Below are 21,343 nucleotides of genomic sequence, written 5' to 3'. Positions count from 1 at the left end.
TACAGATTTGTACGATTTCAAACCTAAGAATCGTGAGAACAAGTAGGATGATAAAATCGTGGTGTGAATGCACCCTTAGCAGGCAAGATGTTGCCTGCTAGCAGGTCCAAACGGGTTTTGATGCCTTCTTTTTGGGCTTTATAGCCATCAAGGCTTTCACATGATTTCAATTGTGTGCAAACTTTGTCAATATCCAAATTAAGCATAGAAATTCTTGTGGAGTATTCCTCTATCAGAAGTCTCATCATAACAAGACTGCATTGTTGTAGGTTTTTTTCCCATTTCATGTTGAAAGATTCTTCAATGTTTTCAAAAGTGGGAAAAATTTGGATACGAAGCCCTAACGGGTTCATATCTTCTCTGATATATTGTTCAAAACCCTCAATATGCCATATTAAATGTGCTTTTCTCTCAACTAATCTTGATAGCTGTGAGAAGCACGCCGTCATTTCAGAAGTTTGTGCCTCTTTTTTAGCTTGTTCTCTATACCTGGCCATGTGACCCTCAAAATCTTTTGATCTAAACACAATGAAACCCAATCAAGATGATACAGTGCACCAAGACAAAAACAAATAGGGTATTCCAACTTAAACTAAGGGACAAAAAATTCAATCACAAAGGGCCGCAAACAAAATAAAAAGGAAAAAATGATTCTCAAAATATACGAACTCTCTGAAGGTATTGAGAAATAAAGTACATAAAGAGAGTAGATGTCTAGTCTCGAGATTGCGGGAAAAAGATATGGGGGTTTGGGTATTTGCTACCCTGGATATATGAAGAAAAGGGACCCTACAATCAGGAGAGTGTCAGTGTTTGTAAGTCACCACATCCCTAAGGTTATAAAAAAAAACATGGAATACCCCCTCAAGGGTGGGACTTTATAAGTGACACAAACACATAATTTTGTAGAAAAGTATATAACAAATTTATTTAAATAGTTCAAATCAGGACATCAAACGGTGTCCTAACAAGGATAAAAGGCCACGTCCAAGTGGTGTACAGATCCTATTATATAAAACAATTGAACAGACATGAGACAGAAAATAGTCCAACCCGACAGCCATTTCGGTATCTGTGATCCTTCTTCTAGGGGTATTATGGACGATCATTGTGTCAGAAAATTACATGTCTATTAGAAAGGAGATATATACATATATTACATAGAAAATAAATTCAACTTTAACCACTTGCTTACTGGGCACATAAACCCCCTTCGTTCCCAGGCGAAATTTCAGCTTCCGGCACTGCGTCGCTTTAACTGACAATTGCGCGGTCGTGCGACGTGACTCCCAAACAAAATTGGCGTCCTTTTTTCCCCACAAATAGAGCTTTCTTTTGGTGGTATTTGATCACCTCTGCAGTTTTTATTTTTTGCGCTATAAACAAAAAAAGAGCGACAATTTAAAAAAAATATATATTTTTTTTACTTGTTGCTAAAATAAATATCCCATTTTTTTTTTAAAAAACTCTTTTTTTTCTCAGTTAAGGCCGATACGTATTTTTCGACGTATTTTTGTAAAAAATAAATAAAAAAAAAAATAAAAAAAATCGCAATAAGCGGGTAATGCACATAAAAGGCCGTGTTTAAACGGCCACTTGGCACTTGAGAGCCGCGCTGCGGACGTATTTTGTCTATAGCGCGGATCTCAAGTGGTTAACAATATTTACAAGTGATTAAAAATGTTTAAGCCTAGGTTCACACTGCTGCGAATTCAAAATCGCGGTAAAATGCGCGATTTTACCGCAATTTCGCGGCTGCGATTTTGGCCGCAATTTAATGTAAATCGCGGCCCGAAATCGCAAAAAGTAGTACAGGAACTACTTTTTGAAATCGCAGATGCGGTGTCGCACTGATTAGGACAGTGCCATTGCCGACAATTGCCGCCGATTTGAGATGCGATTTGACATGTCAAATCGCATCTCAAATCGTTCCAAATCGTACCCAGTGTGAACCAGGGCTGAAATGGAGAGAGGGACAAGAAAAAAAAAACAGCCATGCAACTGTGTCATTTAACAAAGCAGATAAATGTTACTTATAACAAATAAGATCTGTAGATAGTATCCTGTCTCAGTAGGGAAATGCGCCAAAAGGAGAAAGATGTATATGGAGACTAGTGTCTGTGTTCACAAGGAGGAAATTCATATGTAGCCTACCAAAAAGGTCCACGCCTAGAGAAGGGAGAAAAAAAAATGGGGGGAGGGGAAGAAATAATGTGTATCATTATTTCTTGTATTCAAAGAGCTGAATAAGAGCGCGCATTTGCAGAAAAAGGGGTAATACAAAAATGAAGAGCAACTTACCAGATATGGAAATTCGCATAAGGAAAAATATGCATGTGCCAGAGAGGAAACCAATTGTCCATCCACAGGGAGTAAAAATACCCAGCTGTTCCTATGATTAACCACTTCCTTACTGGGCACCCCTCCTGACCAGACCAATTTTCAGCTTTTAGCGCTCTCACACTTTGAATGAGAATTACTCAGTCATGCAACACTGTACCCAAATGATTTTTTTGTCCTTTTTTTCATACAAATAGAGCTTTCTTTTGGTGGTATTTGATCACCTCTGGGTTTTTTATTTTTTGCGCCATTAACCACTAGCCGACCAGCCACCGTCATTATACGGCGGCAGGTCGGCTCTCCTGGGCGAAAGCCCGTAGCTATACGTCCTATCGTATAGCCGCCACTAGGGGGCGCGTGCGCGCCGCCCGCTCGCCCCCGACTCCCGTGCGTGTGCCCGGCGGGCGCGATCGCCGCCGGGCACACGCGATCGCTCGTTACAGAGCGGGGACCGGGAGCTGTGTGTGTAAACACACAGCTCTCGGTCCTGTCAGCAGGGGAAATGCTGATTTTCTGTTCATACACTGTATGAACAGAAAATCAGTGTTTCCCCTAGTGAGGCCACCCCCCCCCACAGTAAGAACACACCCAGGCATACTTAACCCCTTCCCCGCCCCCTAGTGTTAACCCCTTCACTGCCAGTGGCATTTTTATAGTAATCTAATGCATTTTTATAGCACTGATCGCTATAAAAATGCCAATGGTCCCAAAAATTTGTCAAAAGTGTCCGCCATAATGTCGCAGTAACGAAAAAAAATCGCTGATCGCCGCCATTACTAGTAAAAAAAATATATTAATAAAAATGCCATAAAAATACCCCCTATTTTGTAAACGCTATAACTTTTGCGCAAACCAATCAATAAACGCTTATTGCGATTTTTTTTACGAAAAATATGTAGAAGAATACGTATCGGCCTAAACTAAGGAAAAAAAAATTTTTTTTATATATTTTTGGGGGATATTTATTACAGCAAAATTTAAAAAATATTATTTTTTTTCAAAATTGTCGCTCTATTTTTGTTTATGGCGCAAAAAATAAAAACCGCAGAGGTGATCAAATACCACCAAAAGAAAGCTCTATTTGTGGGAAAAAAAGGACGCCAATTTTGTTTGGGAGCCACGTCGCACGACCGCGCAATTGTCAGTTAAAGCGTCGCAGTCCCGAATCGCAAAAAGTGCTCTGGTCTTTGACCAGCAATATGGTCCGGGGGGCAAGTAGTTAATGAAAAAAGACCGAAAATTTTGAAAAAAAATGTTTTTCTTAGTTTCTGTGATAAAATTTTGCAAATTATTAATTTTTCTTCATAAATTTTAGCCACAATTTATACTGCTACATGTCTTTGATAAAAATAACCCAACATTTTTGGAAATTATTTGGTCTGTGTGAAAGTTTTAGAGTCTACAAGCTATAGTGCAAATCATAAAAAATTATCACATCTGATCACACCTGATGTACTGAAGGCCTATCTCATTTCTTGAGACCCTAACAAGCCAGGAAAGTACAAATGCCCCCCAAATAACCCCTTTTTGGAAAGTAGACATTCCAAGGTATTTAGTAAGAGGCATGGTGAGTTATTTGAAGTTGTAATTTTTTCCCAGAATACTTTGCAAAATTAAGATTTTTATTTTTCATTTAAAAAATTTCTCAAAATTGTCATTGTAATAGCTTATTTCTCTCACATGGCATGTGCATACCACAAATGACACCCCAAAATACATTCTGCTACTCCTCCTGAGTAAAACGATACCCCATGTGTGAGACTTTTTCACTGCCTGGCCACATACAGAGGCCCAACATGCAGGGAGCGCCATCAGGGGTTTTAGGAGCATAAATTGCACATCTAACTAGTTGACTACCTATTACACTTTTGAAGGCCCTGAAACACCAGGACAATGGAATTACCCACAAAGTGACCCCATTTTGGAAAGCTAACACCCCAACGTATAATCTACGAGGCATAATGAGTCTTTTGAACGGTTTCTTTTTTCCAGCAGTTTTTGGAATATGTGGAAAAAAAATGAAAATGCATTTTTTTTACACAAAGCTGTCCATTTATAAGATATTTCCAACACATAGCATTTAGATAGCAAAAATGACACCCCAAAATGAATTCTGCTACTCCTCCTGAGTACAACGATACCACATGTGTGAGACTTCTACACAGCCTGACCACATACAGAGATCCAACATGCAAGGAACACCGTCAGGTGTTCCAGAGACACATAGCATGCACATACCAAGAATTACATCCCAAAATACATTATGCTGAGCAAAGTGTAAAAAACAAAAGATTACCTGTGGTAATAGTAGCGCAGCTCTACACAGCAGGATAGCACTGGTCCAGGCAGCGACTTGGTCAGCAACGTCCAGGCAGGGATACTGTCCCGTCAGGGTTAGTGCAGGTGGTCAGTTCATGCAACAGGCAGAGGCATGATGGCATAGGTCCTACAGGCAGAAGTAGGGCCTCGTTCAGGACAGAATGGGGACAGGGGTAGAGGCTTCTCCCACCCAAATCTCTTTGAAGCCTCCAGGCAACCAGACCCTAATCTAGGATGAGAAAACAAAAAAAATTGTTTTCTTCATCCAGAAAAACTTTTCTGGAGCCCCTCACATATGTGAGACCCCTGTGTTGAATCCCACTAGTCCAGTAGCAGGGTACAAGATCAGTCCATGAGGCAGGCAAAAGGCATGGTCAAACAGTCCAGGGTCAATTCCAGATCAGGCAGAGGTATTACAAAATCATTAGGCAGAATCGTGGTTGAAAAACAAGCCAGGGTCAGTTACAGGGCAGGCAGTGGCATAAGGGGTGTATAGGTGTAGAAAAAGGAATTTACCCCACGGGGCTTTGGACAGCAAAAGTATAAAAGTGTAACAAATGTAATATAATAAAACATGGTTTATTTTATGGTTGTCAATAACATACATTTTAAATGCAATAACAATTAAAAGAAAACCCTTTCCGGATCTGGTGATACAATACATATTCCACAATATTGGACAAATGTATACAACATTGCTTTATGCTGTGTGATGTGCGTTCCCCGACGCGTTTCGACCTCTAAGTGGTCTCTTCAGGGGGATGGTTGATTCTACAAAACTATACATAACATAAATTTGCGATCAAAAAAGTATAAATATAAATCACATAAATTGACCCAAGAATAAGGTTTACCGTTAACGAATGAAGTGAGTTTTGTAATGACCAGAGATGTGCAGAGCCGTTAGAAAATCCAAAGGGAGCGCCACCCACAACCCCAGGGGGGAGAGAGGGAAACCAAAACAGACCCCAGGGGGGTTGCAAGGAGCCGCACAGTGGACGCCCTCCGAGGATCAGGGGAGCTGGTGCCTGCAGAGTGCCCCCAATGGGTTAGCCCTGTGTAGTTAAAGAGATATAGAAATATTAAATCATAGCATATTGTGCTAAAGTGTAGGATTATCTGTGGGTAAGGCATGTATATAAAAAAGGAGGGACTGGCAGCAGGTTTGTAATCTTATCTGAAAAAAAAAAAAAAAAAACTTTTTTCCTTTTTATTGAATTAGATCTACTCATTGATGACCCGAAGGGGTAACTAGTCAATGATTAATGGTCAGGAATTGATGTGTATATTAAGGTACTTAATATAAAAATAGTATAAGAGTGCTCCATTGGCAGACAAAAGTGATTAAGAGACTTTATTAGTCTGGTAAAGAGTGCGTGTCCATGGGTGGGGATGTGTGAGACACATTACAATGTGTATGTTATGTGGACCATCCGAGAATATGTGGATACATATGGTCGGATGTTTTGTAGTCCCGGATACATGTGGGCTTTTGGATGGTGGTGCCACGCCTTCTGCGGGTTTCCACAAAGGAATTGTTGTGGATGGAAGACAACTTATATACATGTCTTCTGTCCTTCCACTTCACTGCCAGAACCTCCTTGTTGCTCAGACTTGCCGATTCCCCTTTCCTCAGCTTTTTATTCACAAGGCTTTGAGGAAAGCCTTTCCTGTTCTTTCTTACCGTGCCACATGCTGGGGTCTGCTTCCGATGAAGGTTGTGGAACAGGGGAAGAGAGGTATAAAAGTTATCGACGTACAAGTGGTAGCCTTTATCCAGTAGGGGGTTGATAAGTTGCCAAACAACTTTTCCACTTGATCCCAAGTAGTCTGGGCAAATGGGGGGGATGCAGCTGGGTGTCCTTCCCTTCGTAGACCAAGAAGGAATACAGGTACCCTGTGGCTCGTTCACATAGTTTGTAAACCTTCACCCCATAGCGGGCTGGGGATAAACTGCTCTATTTTCAGTCGGCCACAAAATTTAACAAGGGACTCATCTACACATATGTGTTGTTCCGGGCTATATAACTGGGGGAATAATTCCGAAAAATAATTTAATAAGGGGCGAATTTTGAAAAGCCTGTCAAAATTTGGGTGATTTCGGGGAAGGCACTGGGTGTTATCATTGAAGTGGAGGAACCTTATGATCATGAAGTATCTGGTTCTGGGCATTGTTGCAGAGAAGATTGGCATATGGTAAATGGGGCGTTTTGACCAAAAGGAATGCTTTTCATTTTTTGGGTTGAGTCCCATGCAAAATGTGAGGCATAAAAAAATCCTAAACTCCTCCACTGTTAGATCTCTCCACTGGAAGGGACGGGCATAAGAAGATGATGGATTCTTGGCAATAAATTGTTGGGCATATAAGTTGCACTGAACCACAATGCTAGATAGCAGTTCCTCAGTAAAAAAATAAATCAAAAAAATTAATTGTGGAAAAATTGTCCGTGTCCACCTGGACTCCTGGCTGGGCAGTGAAAGGGGGAATGTTGGCTTCTCCGGAATTTGGAGGAAGCCACAAGGGGTACTGAAGGTCATAGGGAAGGCTTGCATGGGTCCTTGGCCTTTGTTGCCAAGGTACTGCGGTGCTGGTGGATGGCACGACAGTGCTGGTGGATGGCATGACGGTGCTGGTGGATGGCATAACGGTGCTGGTGGATGGCATGACAGTGCTGGTGGATGCCACCGCCTCCTCACCAGAGTGCCTTCGTTTGGTGGGCTGACTATCTTCCCCCTCTGAGCCTGTCGCTGTTCCACTACTGTAGACTGGCTCATAGTCTACGTCCGAATCAGAATCCAAATGGGAATCGGAAGAAGAGAGCTCCCCGTTGCTCTCGTCAGCCGCGGAAATAATTTGATATGCCTGCTCGGCGGAAAAGCAACGTTTTGACATGGTTGCTGGCGACTTCACAGGTGTGCACTGAGGCGGCACAGAGGTGGCAGAGATGGGTACAGAGGTGGCACAGATGGGTACCGATGAGGTGGAATAGATGTGCACTGATGAGGCGGTACAGATGTGCACAGATGGCACTGATGAGGCGGCACAGGTGGGCACTGATGTGCACTGAGGCGGCAGATGGGCACTGATCACAGGTGGGCATTGGTGGCACAGGTGGGCACTGAGGCGGCAGGTGGGCACTGATCACAGGTGGCACAGGTAGTACTGGTGGCACTGATTTAGGTACACTTTGTAACACTTTGAAACTTTGTATCACTCACAGATTCTCTCTCTCTCCTTACACGCGATGTCTGTGTGAGGAGGGAGAGCCGGCAATGAGAGATGATCTCATATGTTTACATTTGAGATCATCTCTCATTGGCCGCACAGATCGCGCTGTAAATAGCCGCTGTGATTAGCTATTTACCGCGATCTGTGATTGGCTGTGTCCAAGGGACACGGCCAGCACAGAAGTTCCCCGATGTGCCCTCGGGAGCGCGCGCGGGGAACGAGGAAAGGTGCGGCTGGAAAAAGTATAAAATGCATGGTTTGTATGGTGAATTGTGCATTGTGTCTGTATTGTATGACCATATAGAGGCTAAAATACAGAATAGAGTTAGCAATTTGAACCTCTTTGGAGGACCAAAGAGATAAAGTAGGGGAAGTGTGTAGCGCTGACATTCTCGTATATTGATGTGTGTTTGCATACTTTAATACAACGTCTATGGACATTGCTATGTTTAAGTATTTGGAGCCATCTAGTGACCAAATACTGGTAATGCAGAGAGATGTTTGTTTTGTTTTTGGTTTCCTTGGAGACAAGGACACACAGCGATGGGGAAACAATCCCGGTTGTTGGGGCAAGTGATCTGAGGGTGCCCGAGGGACGGTGGCTGGATTGCAGAGACCGAGAGACACTCATCCGAGCATCGGAGGACTGGATCCATCCAGCGGAGCTGAACAGAACTGACGGAGAAGCAAGTTGCAGTCACAGGACAAAAGTTACTACCCGGAGCTCCGATCCAGGGGGTGAGCAGGTCACAACCCACAGTTTGCTAAGATTCACACGCAGTTAGACTCATATACAGGCCTCACTGGGATTTATAGTTCCACAGAGGAGCAGAGAAACTGACACTGAGAAGGCTTGAGGCCTATCTACTTTGACGTTTCAAGCGATTTTAAAATAGTTGTTGCAGTTACACCAGGAGCATTTTCACTTCAATTTGACTCATCAAAACTGTGGATTACAAATCTCAAGGGGTTACTTTAGCTAGCGAAGAAAAGAAGATCCAGGACTAAGTACTTTAAAGCGGGGGTTCACCTAAAAAAAAAAATTCTAGCATGCCATCAAGCATACTAGCGCGATCTACAGTACGCCTTTATTTTATTTTTTGGCGCCGTACTCACAGTTTACTGCCGTAGTGAAGTTTTAGACTCCCCACGGGGAATGCGCGTTCCTATGCAGAGGGAAGATGATTGACGGCCGGCTATGGCGCGTCACGCGTTTCCCGAAAATAGCCGAAATAGGACTTGCCTCTTCGTGGCGCCTGCGCAGTCAGCTCCGATGTCTGTGCGCAGGCGCCATATAGCGCCGTGAAGAGGCAAGTCCTATTTCGGCTATCTTCGGGAAGCGTGACGCGCCATAGCCGGCCGTCAATCATCTTCCCTCTGCATAGGAACGCCCATTCCCCGCGGGGAGTCTGAAACTTCACTACAGGATTTAACTGTGAGTACGGCGCAAAAAAAAAAAAAAGAAAGGCATACTGTAGCTTGCGCTAGTATGCTTGATGTCATGCTAGAAACTTGTTTTTTAGGGTGAAACACCGCTTTAAGTGAGATCTCGCGCATAGCTTAAAAAGTAGGGGGAGCTCCCAGGTATAAACCTACATATATGTATACTGTTTTCAAATAGTTTATGTTGTAATCAATTGTGCTGTCGTCTTACGTTGGGATGACAGCACAATTACTGTAATCACTTCTTTGCATATTTCACAGTAAAATATATCTCTGGTTAAGTATCCAGTTGTTGTGGCGTACTGTTTTTCTCCCTCCAAGTGCAGTCAGTGGATCCTGGGGTTACAATACAGGCATTTTGTATTGTCTTGCATTACAGCTGTGCCAAGGGGATTGAGCCAAGTTAGTGGGGTTTATTGGTAGAGTGCAGGCCCAAATTAAACCAGCAGCTCCTGCGGGGGTCAGTGCTACACCCCATACCCTTCTATAACCTGCAGAGCCCCTCACATGTTCCCCATACCCTGCAGAGCCCCCAACATGTTCCCCATACCCTGCAGAGCCCCCAACATGTTCCCCATACCCTGCAGAGCACCCAACATGTTCCCCATACCCTTCTATAACCCACAGAGCCCCCCCACATGTTCCCCATACCCTGCAGAGCCCCCAACATGTTCCCCATACCCTGCAGAGCACCCAACATGTTCCCCATACCCTTCTATAACCCACAGAGCCCCCCCACATGTTCCCCATACCCTGCAGAGCCCCCAACATGTTCCCCATACCCTGCAGAGCCCCCAACATGTTCCCCATACCCTGCAGAGCACCCAACATGTTCCCCATACCCTGCAGAGCACCCAACATGTTCCCCATACCCTTCTATAACCCACAGAGCCCCCCCACATGTTCCCCATACCCTGCAGAGCCCCCAACATGTTCCCCATACCCTGCAGAGCACCCAACATGTTCCCCATACCCTTCTATAACCCACAGAGCCCCCCCACATGTTCCCCATACCCTGCAGAGCCCCCAACATGTTCCCCATACCCTGCAGAGCCCCCAACATGTTCCCCATACCCTGCAGAGCACCCAACATGTTCCCCATACCCTGCAGAGCACCCAACATGTTCCCCATACCCTTCTATAACCCACAGAGCCCCCCCACATGTTCCCCATACCCTGCAGAGCCCCCAACATGTTCCCCATACCCTGCAGAGCCCCCAACATGTTCCCCATACCCTGCAGAGCCCCCAACATGTTCCCCATACCCTTCTATAACCCACAGAACCCCCCCCCACATGTTCCCCATACCCTTCTATAGCACCCATAGTTTCCTTAGTGTGGCCACTGACCTGCTACAATACTACAGGAATAGAGAGGTGTATGCGCTTACACACACAGTACTCCCCACCTCAAATCCCTCGGCTCCCCCACTTCTATGACTCGGTAATCTACCAGCAGCCTCACACAGCTCAGATGTAACTTCTCCTCATTACCGTATGAGCCGTCACGTGACCTCTGACTTCCCGCCCCTCCGCTAAACCGTTCCTTGGCCTACCGTTGAGCGGACTGAGAAAGCTGTGATGTTAGTCGCTCCTCCCCGCCATGTGACCCGTCACGTGAGCCCCCGTGTCTCCGCCCCCACCCTCCGCTAAACAACTCCATTCTAGCATCTACTGTGCCGCCTGGGCTACGCTGAGCATGCAGCGGAGAGCGCAGGAGGACGGGGAGGCGCGGCCCCCGGCGGCTCAGGAGGGCGAGGTGCGCTTTCCGGGGCCCCGGCCTATGCGTCTGCTGGAATGGAAAGTCTCTACGGGCACGTCCGTACAGATAGGCTCGGTGCTGGCCTTGGGGCTCAATATCCCCACCGCGGAGAGCAGAGAGAAGCGTGGCCCGCAGGAGGAGGCGGCGGTTGGGAGGCCGCACAGACCCCCTGAGAGGAAAGTCAAGTCGGACCGGGCCGGAGTGGTGCTGGAGCTGTGTGTGAGGCCGGGACAGGTCGTGTGTGCGGGGTAAGCTGGGGGTGAGGGCAGGGAGGTGTGTGTGTGTGTGTAGGAGGGAGTGAAGGGAGGACGGGTCCTGCTTTCCCTCCAATGTGAGGAGCTCAGCCCCCTGTGCGCTTGTTTACAGCTCGGCCACATGTTCCGGGAGATGACAGCTCTGTGTGTGTGTGTGTGTGTGTAACGTCTGCTCATCACCGCCCAGCTCTGATTACTATCACTACCGCCTGTCTCCGCTCTACTACGTTATTATATTGTAGAAGGCCGTGTTTACCAAGCAAAAGCAGAGCCCCCTTATGTATCCCCCACCCCCCCACCACGGATTACAACTCCACTTGTTTACTTTTTGGGCCCCTTTTCTTTCACACAGGCATTCCGATCAGATCTCTGTCAGATTTTCAGTTGGATCTGATCAGTCGGTCTATGGACATGAAGATGTAAACAGACCAGGTTCAGGAAAAGGGCTGCATCCTTTTATGTTTTCGTGGACCAGATCAGAGGTAGTCTGATGTAAGTGGACAGCGAAGTACCTATAGCGATCAACGACCTACTGTATTTGCTCTGCAAAAACTGAGCAGGCTCAGATGTGACACCAGTCCCCACTCTACTCCAATCAGCAAAGGGTCTATTTACAAATCACCTGCTGACCACATCATGAAAATCTGTGTCTCGTTAAGTTTGGTACCTCCATGCAGTGCTGGATTTCTAAGGCAAGTGATCAGGAAAACGAACGAGTACCGAGAGCTCGAGCCAGAGGGTACAATGACAGTAAGCAGCGAGTGGTTAAAGTGGAACTTCAGTCAGAAAATTCAAGAGGAAGTAAACTTCCATGTATTGTTTGTACCTATAGGTAAGGCTTACCTATAGGTACTATAAATATCTCCTGAACATGCACAGTTCAGGAGATATTTACTGTATATGCAGCTGATGACGTCATAGGCGCATGCACTCTGAAGAAACAGCCACCCTTGTCCCTTTCTCCAGAGCCCTGTGCCATGCCCAGAAGCTCCCACGCGGGAATGACGTCACGTGGCTCTGGACAGACACACAGCCAGAAGGAAGACAGGTGGAGATAGATGAGGCCTCCAGCGGTGACGATAAGGGCTTCGTTTTTGCAGGTAAGCTTCACATAATGTGCTAGTACGTGATGCATACTAGCACATTATGCCTTTACTTTTCATGTAAAAAAAAAATGTCCCTTTACTTCCTCTTTAAAGCGGAGTTCTGTCTAAAAAAAAAAATTAAGTCCGCAGCTACAAATACTGCAGCTGCTGACTTTTAAAATAAGGATACTTACCTGTCCAGGGCACCCGCGATGTCCTCACCAGAAGCCAATCTGTCCCCTCAGCTCCGGGTGGAGGCGCGCCGGCATCTTAAAGTGGAGGTTCACCCGAAAAACAACTTTTTTTTTTTTTTTTTTTTTTTTTTTACATTAGAGCCAGCATAGTAAGAACATTTCATTTCGGCATGTTTTTTTTTTTTTTTTTTCTCTGCACTTATCTTTATATCCTGATTTTGTCCAGGGCTTCCGTTCTGATGTCTCCGGCACTGGGCGTTCCTATCCCTGCCTCAGGCTTCCGATGCTTGCGGGACTGGGCGTTCCTATCCTTTCGTTGGATGATTGACGGCTTGTGAAACAGGTGACCTGTTGCACAACGCGCGTCACCAGATTTCCGGAAATACCCAAGCTAAGAGTCGGCACTATATGACTCTATATGACTGCGCAGGCATGTAAATGCCCTTACTATGCTGGATCTAATGTGTCTAAAATTAAATATTTTTTTTTTTGGGTGAACCCCGCTTTAAGGGAATCGGGAAGTGAAGCCTTGCTTTTCCGATCGTGTCTACACAAGTCCGTCGGACAAAACCCCAAAGTACAAACATGCATGCTCGGACCCAACATTATCAGAAGTTGCCCAAAGGGTAGCGCTAAAGAGCTAAAAAAAACATGTGTCGTTTTTGTTGGTCGACAATTCTTTGCGGTTTGTATGCAAGACAAGTTCCTGGCCAATGCCCTTCGGACAAAGGCCCTACGCTTTGTCTTCTAAAATTCCGGTCGTGTGTATGAGGCTTTACTCTCCATTTTTAGGCACCAACAAAACTTTACAGCCAATGAAGGCGCTTCTGTTTGACCTGCAACTGCCATGGTGCTGCACATGTGATCAGTTATGACACCAGACAGTTTGGTTGAGGAAACAATGTGACAGTTATCAACTTCTGGAATGTAACTGTTATTTTAAACCGTTATGTCGATGGGCTTAGTTCCAGTTTATGATTTACTACAGGGGCTCTGGGCTTCAACAAAATGGCGGCCTCCTGCAAGAAGAAACGGGAGAAAGGCTGTTGGCAATTTACAGCACACACTAATTTTGGTAGCATAATTATTAATGTGGAATGTATGTTCCCTGCTAAAGAACATTATTTTTTTTTATCAAGATGTTTGGGGAAAGTTCTGCTTTAGCACCATAAATGCTGGAGGGAGTACAGGCAAACGGGGATATGGCCTGTATGGAGTTAACCACTCTCTGCTTACTGTCGTACTTTGACTCAAGCTATCGGCGCTTGGCTTGTTTTCCTGATCCCTTGCCTGCAGGATCAGCTGCATGTGCACAAGAGGGTGCCAAATTTCATGGGATGCCAATTGTTATGCTACAATGTACTCTGCTTTGTGATTGCTAGCGTCTAAAATGAACCGTTCAGGTCTGCAAAGTGAACATTCTTAGGCCGAGCATGCGCTTTACAATCTGACTGTACATTTTTCTTTAGATCGGGGGCGTGGCCAGATGCATCTGTCTGAAGCTCCTACTTTGATCTGGTGTTCAAGCGGCTCCCAGCATTCGCCAGCACCCGATCTTGCCCAGCGATGGGTTCACAACAGGGCAAGGACACGAAGCAGCCTTGAGGAGGTCATCCAGCAGGGGCGATTGGTCAATTTCTCACCTGATTTTCTGCCTACAGCAGGGGACAACAGGCAGCCATGATGGTGCTGGCTACCAGCACAGAAACACAGCTTCAGGTGTCATCTTCATTGACATGGGATATCATCAGTTCTGGGCATGTGTAGGAGCTAGTCATCTCTGCATACAGGGATCTGACCAGCCGCTGTAAGCTTAAATGTGCATGCGCAGCTCGGTTTACATTTCAGGAATCGCTGTGAACAGGAAGGTAGGCGTATTTTTTTTTCACAAGAGACATTGCATGTCTCTTCTGCACTGAAAAGCTTTCCCGCGCACAGTGAAAAATAGCAGAACTAAGCACTCCTGTCCTTTACAGCCAAGGAAGCTGCCATCTTTGTACTTGTTTGATCTGCTGTTGCCATGGTGCTGCACAATTGATTAGTTATAATACCAGCCATTAGATGGGTTGGCAGTTCAGTTTAGGAGGAGAAGCTGCTGTGACAGTTATCATTCAGGGCATGTCTTGAATATAACCCTTTTGGGAAATGGTTAAAGTGGTTATAAACCTCAGACATGAAATATGAGCAAAGCATATCCCTCTATAGCAGGGATATGCAATTAGCGGACCTCCAGATGTTGCAAAACTACAAATCCCATCACGCCTCTGCCTCTAGGTGTCATGCTTGTGGCTGTCAGTCTTGCTATGCCTCATGGGACTTGTAGTTCTGCAACAGCTGGAGGTCCGCTAATTGAATATCCCTGCTCTATAGTGTTTACTTGTCTAAGTTAAAAGCATGAAGCGTCATTTCTGTTGGCTACTTAATTTCTCTATCAGCATGGGTCATGTCTGCCAAGTTCTCCTGACACAGAAAAATGGTGACGGGGAGAGATCTCCAGCTGACTGACTGTCTCAGCTCTGTCCCTGTGTGTTGTGTAAAGGGGGGTGTCTCTCTTCCCTCCAATCAGCTCTCAGAACTCTTTACTGAGCTCTGAAAAGTGTAACTACAGCTCTCTGCCCCTTTTTTCTGACAGCTCAGACAAGCTTTATAAATTCAGCACTTTAAATGGATGTAGAGAACAGAAAACAGCAGATAAACAGGTGCATCTTGTGTAGGAGAATTTATTTACTGGGTATAAGTAAGGAATTTAAGTGTATTCGTACAGTACGGTTAAGACAAGAACGGATTACTGACTCTGTCCATTCATAACTAAGCATTGTAAACCATTTACGATGCTCCAGTTTATGAATAGAGGAGCCGCTGTCTCCTGTCCATTCATGTTCAGTGCAGCTGAGGCTGCTGAGAAAAGGAACTGGAGAATCTCGATCCTCAGTCCCTTTCCCTGTCTCAAAGGGGAGATGCCAGACCCCTGACATCTCACCAAAGCCCCCCCCCCCTCCCCCAACAGGGTTAAATATATATAATAAAAAATAAAAAGAAACATTGCAATAAATATTCTAAAGTTAAATTGTAAAAATAATATAAAATAAACGCTGACTATCCACCCCCCCCCCCCCCTCAAAAATAAAGAAAGCATAAAAAAATGTGTGTAATATCTTTTGGAAAAAAATTAAATAAAAAGCTACAGTCTACTCCCTCAGTGCTGAATATTAGTGCCACTGTCACATGACATAAAAAAAAAAAAAAAAAAAAGTATCGGTACTTCTACTTGGTCTTAAAAAAGTGTTATCGGGACAACCCTAGTAAAGTGTAAGCCCCCATTCTTGACTGCGACTTTCAAATTGTGCGATTTCAGACAGTCGCTTATTTCAAAGCCGCGTGTCAGTGCCACTTCAGGTGTGACTTGGAAGACATCTGTGTGGCTCTACGCGAGTCGAACTTGAAATCACCAAAAGTAATGCAGGAACTACTTTTCACAAATCTGTGCAGCACAGCAAATTTAGCGCCGCACCGATTATTGCCGGCAATAAGGTGCGACTTGTCATGAGATTTGACCTATCAAACATGACAAGTCGCTTCAATTTAAATTGGGGCTAAATGTGTTCACGTTAAAGTGGTTCTGAAGCCTCGTTTTTTTTTTTTTTACCATAATGCATTCTATTAGGGCTGCAACCAACGATTATTTTCATAATTAATTAGTTGGCCGATTCTTTTTTCGATTAATCGGATAATAGTCTAAAAAAAAAAAAAATCAATTTTTACATTTTTTTTTTGGGCCAATTTGTTGTTGGGCAGATTACAAAACACAAATTGCCGCAAAAGCACATTTCATGCTTTTCTGCAGCTTCTCCATTGAAGTATATTGAACCAAAAAAAACAAAATGGCACCGTTTTGCGTTAAAAAGTCCTTGCCCTTTCCAAATACGCAGCAGCTTAAAAAAAATTATGGATGTGAACGTGTCCCATAGGAAACCATGTAAATGCACTGTAGTGTGTTTATGCAAAAAGCACCAAAAAACAGAGGTGTGACCCCAGGCCTCAGATGTTTAGTCACATGATGGGGTTAAAAAAACAAAAATAAGTACAAAAAGAGCAAATAATCACTACTGTAAGTTTTTTTTTTTTTTTTTGTTCTTTACTGTGGGACAGTGAAAGTAATATTTACAGTAGCAATTTGCTTTTTTGTACTAATAAAGGGCTAATTTTCGTTTTTTTAACCCCATTATGTTACTGGCCGATCGATTATGAAAATTGTAATCAATTAATTTCATAATTGATTAGTTGTCGATTAGTTGTTTCGGCCTTGTTTCGGCCCTACATTCTATGTATTTTGGTAAAAAAATACTTCTTTGCTGCAGGGGCCCACCTCCCCCCTCCCTTTTCTTACCTGAGACCAATCTGATCCAGTGATTGTGTACAAGAGCATCAGCTGTCGCCGCAGTCTCTCCCCCCCCCCCCCTTATTGGTCAGATTGATGGCAGTGGCATTCATTGGCTCCTGCTGCTGTCAAATGATGTTATGAGGAAGCGAGAGGTGGGGCCAAGACGCTCGGTTTGTGTCAATAGATGCAGACTCTGCTGCTTGGTAACGGGCATGCATGGGGGCCCACAGGGAAAGTGGCTTTCCCTGGGGGCACTCACCAAAGAGAAGGGCACTTGAACACCGATGGGGAACCCCAGAAAATGAGGATTTAGCAGGTAAGTATAACATGTTTGTTTTGGTAAAAAAAACAACAATAAAGGTTTTATAATCACTTTGGTAACCCATTTATAGTAGATGGGTTGCCATTGCACTAAAATGAATGAAAAAGGCAGTGCACCACAACACACGGTATATGGGTTGCATCATGCTTTTCACTCTACTGTTTGGTGTGTTGATCACCACACCCCATATTTAGTAGTGGGTGTGGTAATACGTGTGCCACAACACACACGTGTGAAGTTGCCCAACAAAACATTTTCTGTCAATTACCATCTAATGACATGGAGGTAAAGAGAAATAACAATGCAATGGGGGTAATTTACAAAAGGCAAATCCAATTTGCACTACAAGTGCACGTGGAATTGCAGTCGCTGTAGATCTGAGGCGTAGATCTGACATGAGGGGAAGCTCTGCTGATTTTATCATCCAATCATGTGCAAGCTAAAATGCTGTTTTTTTATTTTCCTTGCATGTCCCCCTCAGATCTACAGCGACTGCACTTCCAAGTGCACTTTTAGTGCAATTTCAGGTTCACTTTGCACTTGTAGTGCAAAGTGTATTTGCCTTTCGTAAATAACCCCCAATGGGTCTTGTGATTTCCTGAAAGCCACTTCTTCCTGAAAATCATGAAACAATAAAAAAAAAGTGAAGGGAAACAGACACTTGCATGAGCGTCAATGCAGGTACTTTCAGTTCCAAGAAGGCCTTTCTCTGCATCACACTGATTAAGGCTAGGTTCACACTGCTGCAAATTCTTTTGCGAATTTGAGCCTTTGCGATTGCTCAAATTCGCAAGTCAATAAAATAGCATTATTTTCCATTAGTGCCGTTCACATCATTGCGTTGCGAATATAAGCTGCGGGAAAAAAGGGTCCTGTCCGAGTTTGAACCGTGTGCGATGCAAATTTAGCTCTATAGACTGGCATTCCCTGAAATCGCAGCCGCAAATCGCGGTAAAATCACAATATTTTTTTCCCGCGATTTTAAATTTGCAGCAAGTGTGAACCTAGCCTAAATGGGAGTTTTTTTTGGGGGTTTTATTTGCTCCCTTCACCAAAATGATGCTGGTAAGACTGACCCCTATCAGGTCAAATATACCTCCAGTTAGGAGCAGAAAGCTTTAATTGGCAGTCTCTGTGAACCCTCCCCTCGGGGGCACGGGAAAAAGATCAGAATGCACTTTAAGGCCGAATGAGTTTCTGTATTGCAGGAAAACGGTCCTGGCACCTTTTTCAAATGGCAGCTACAGGGAAATCGCACTGTTTTCTAATGCATGGGTGTGTCATTAAGAATTAATAACCCCCCCCCCCCCCCGTACTTCTGCTAGATAGCAGTGCATTTTGCCTGTGGGTGCAGGAATGTGTATGATTTACACACTTTTCCACACCCTCACACCTGCATATGTGTGAACTTGGCCTTGAAAACGATAAAAACGCCAACTTCCACCCAGCACCTCCTTAAAATGTACTCCCAGGAGACCTTGGGACAGGATGCCACGCAGAGTCCTCCCATGCTCCCCATGGCTTTATGATGACATGACAGTCAAATGCTCATGGCTGGTCGACTTTCTATATCCATTTTTTGTAAATCAGTCACACTTGCAAACATTTTTAATGACACTAATGTGAACAAATGCACCTATTGTGTGAACATGCTGATATTTTATTGACACTTGTCAAACGCACTGTAAACACTATAGGCGTGTTTACGACATATTACCATAGACTTGCCATGTAGCTTCATTTTTGCTGCACAACACTACATTTTTTTAATTTTTTCCAATGTGAGCAGCTCTGTCCATATTACTCATCGTAGGCTGCTTTGCTAGGCATTCAGAAAAACTGTGCCACAATTGCCTTTTTCTAATGCCAGTTTAAACAGGGCCTTAGCCAATGTTGAGGGTAGGATCATCAAGTCTGCACACTGGTGGTTTACATATAAACTGTGCCAACACTCGGACCAAAGGAAGCTTTTGTTTACCTGTGCCTGACACTCGCTTGGATGCATATGGAAGCCTGTTGGCCACATGTTGTGCATCGGGGGTCTAGGGAGCCCTTCTCAATCTTGTCTGCACTGGTGAACCCTTGAAAAAAGTTTCTGGTCGCATGGAAGCCCTGCTAAAAATTTCTATATCTACAACTTATGATACATTGGTATGAGGGTCTGTGAGAAGAATGCTCCTTACACTTATTGACTTAAGAAATACCCCCTTACATATAGCTAAAAAGATCAGTGGTGTCAGTGGGAACTTATCTGAGAGACAGAAATTGCTCAAGCAAACTCTGGAGGAACCTTTTGGCATCCATAGATCCCCGGTTGAGAAACCATGAATTTCTTACCTTATTCCTTGCTCCCCCATCAACCAACACTCTCTTCTGCTTCTTTGAGAATTGTGTAGCCTTGGGAGTACCCCCATGTAACACAGGACCACTGGCCCTGCATTGTACAGATATTTTTGGAAGCACAAAGGAGTGGCTTTGTGGACTAGTCTTATGAAAAGGAAGCAGCCTGTGGAGCAAAAGTACATATTTCACTTTAATCCTATTCCCCTACATAAAACAAGTATTAATTTTTAGCCTAATTCCACCATTCATACCATGCTTTATGGAACATGGTGCCATTTAGCAGCCCCCACTCTGACTACCCCTGCAGCATTTTGCTTTCTTGAATTCATCAAGGCTTCTGTAAATAGAAAAGCTTTGAGTTCCATCTGGCACCACCATAGAACTCGTGGTTCTCAATAGAACACAAGTGCATTGATATCGCCACACTCAAATCCACTGATTTACGTCTAAGTTAAATAACCACTACTTTGTTACAGACTTAGGGCTGGAGGAAGAGCCTGCAGGATCCTGTGCATGTTCCCCACAATGACTTGAAGATGGTTACAATGCTTTGCAGGCTCCAATGCAAAAAGCTAATAAAATCTGATTTTCTCTTTGCATTATGGGTGCATTTATTTCACAAAAAGTGGAATATGTCTTGACCATGGCAGTGTGAAGGTGGTCCACTGGAAGGGTTAGTTCTTCTTCTCTTGCCCAGAGTTCAGCTTTAATGCCGCGTACACGCGATCGGACATTCCGACAACAAAACCGTGGATTTTTTTCCGACGAATTGTTCGCTCAAACTTGTCTTGCATACACACGGTCACACAAATTTTGTCGGAAATCCTGAACGTCAAGAACGCGGTCACGTACAACACTATGACAAGCCGTGAAAAATTAAGTTCATTGATTCTGAGCATGCGTATGATTTTTGTGAGTCGGAATTGCATACAGACGATTACAATTTCTGACAAGAACTTTTGTTGTCAGAAAATTTGAGAGCCAGCTCTCAAACATTTGTTGTCCGAAATTCCGACCGCAAATGTTCGATGGAGCATACACAAGTTGGAATATCCGACCAAAAGCTCACATCGAACATTTGTTGTTGGAAATTCCGAACATGTGTGCGTGCCATTAGTCTAGGTTCACATTGATGCCATGCGGGAACCAGCGTAATTACAGCGCTGGTTCCCGCATTGCTCATGTCCTGCAGGCAGTTCACACTGCCTTCTGTGAACCGCTGCGGGTGTCATTACATTGTTAATGACACCCCCAGATCATTTCGCAATGCGAACTGTGAACTAGAACAGGAATCAGATCGCATAGGTGAGAATATCCATGCGACTCGATTCTAGTGAGGGGAAAAACAAGACCCTGCATTTTTTTTTTCTGTGAGAATCTAATGATAGTTCAGCCATACAGCTGTATGGCTGAACTCGTATATCACAGACCTCACATGTGATCGGCACCGCAGGGTGCGAATCGCATGCGATGTCTGTGATCGCACTAGTGTGAACTTGGGCTAAATAATGCACTTTTAGCACCCCTGTTCTAAACTGCTTCTCTCCTTAAAGCGGTTGTAAACCGCTGGAGTTTTGTTTCCTTCTTACCCTGCAAGGCGATGCATACTAGCACATTATGTGAAACTTGCCTTAAAACAAAGCTCTTCTAGCACCGAGATGTCAGCGTTGCA

The 21,343-nt window shown here is 44.4% G+C and overlaps 1 protein-coding gene and 1 long non-coding RNA gene across 3 annotated transcripts in view; one reads left to right on the top strand and one right to left on the bottom strand.

Moving 5' to 3' along the window:
- Positions 1-5,219: 5,219 nt before the first annotated feature.
- On the bottom strand, positions 5,220-7,126 carry LOC120939640. The gene is made up of 2 exons (XR_005749331.1): positions 5,514-7,126; positions 5,220-5,430 (listed from the first exon to the last, which is right to left on the bottom strand). It is a non-coding gene; the product is annotated as an uncharacterized LOC120939640 (long non-coding RNA).
- Positions 7,127-10,952: 3,826 nt separating this feature from the next.
- The window catches only part of CTDP1 (CTD phosphatase subunit 1), a 160,159-nt gene continuing 149,768 nt past the window's right edge, over positions 10,953-21,343 (top strand). Inside the window, exon 1 of one of the 2 annotated variants that reach the window (XM_040353849.1) lies at positions 10,953-11,340. In XM_040353849.1, coding sequence (XP_040209783.1) covers positions 11,030-11,340 — 311 coding nt within the window. In that variant the 5' untranslated portion in view covers positions 10,953-11,029. The remainder of the gene's footprint in view (positions 11,341-21,343) is intronic. The other variant, XM_040353848.1, reaches the window with a different exon arrangement.

Source organism: Rana temporaria, chromosome 5, assembly GCF_905171775.1.
Source record: "Rana temporaria chromosome 5, aRanTem1.1, whole genome shotgun sequence".
NCBI classification, from domain to species: Eukaryota; Metazoa; Chordata; class Amphibia; order Anura; family Ranidae; genus Rana; species Rana temporaria.
Note: the sequence above shows the minus strand (reverse complement) of the source record. Positions and strands in the feature narration are given on the sequence as shown.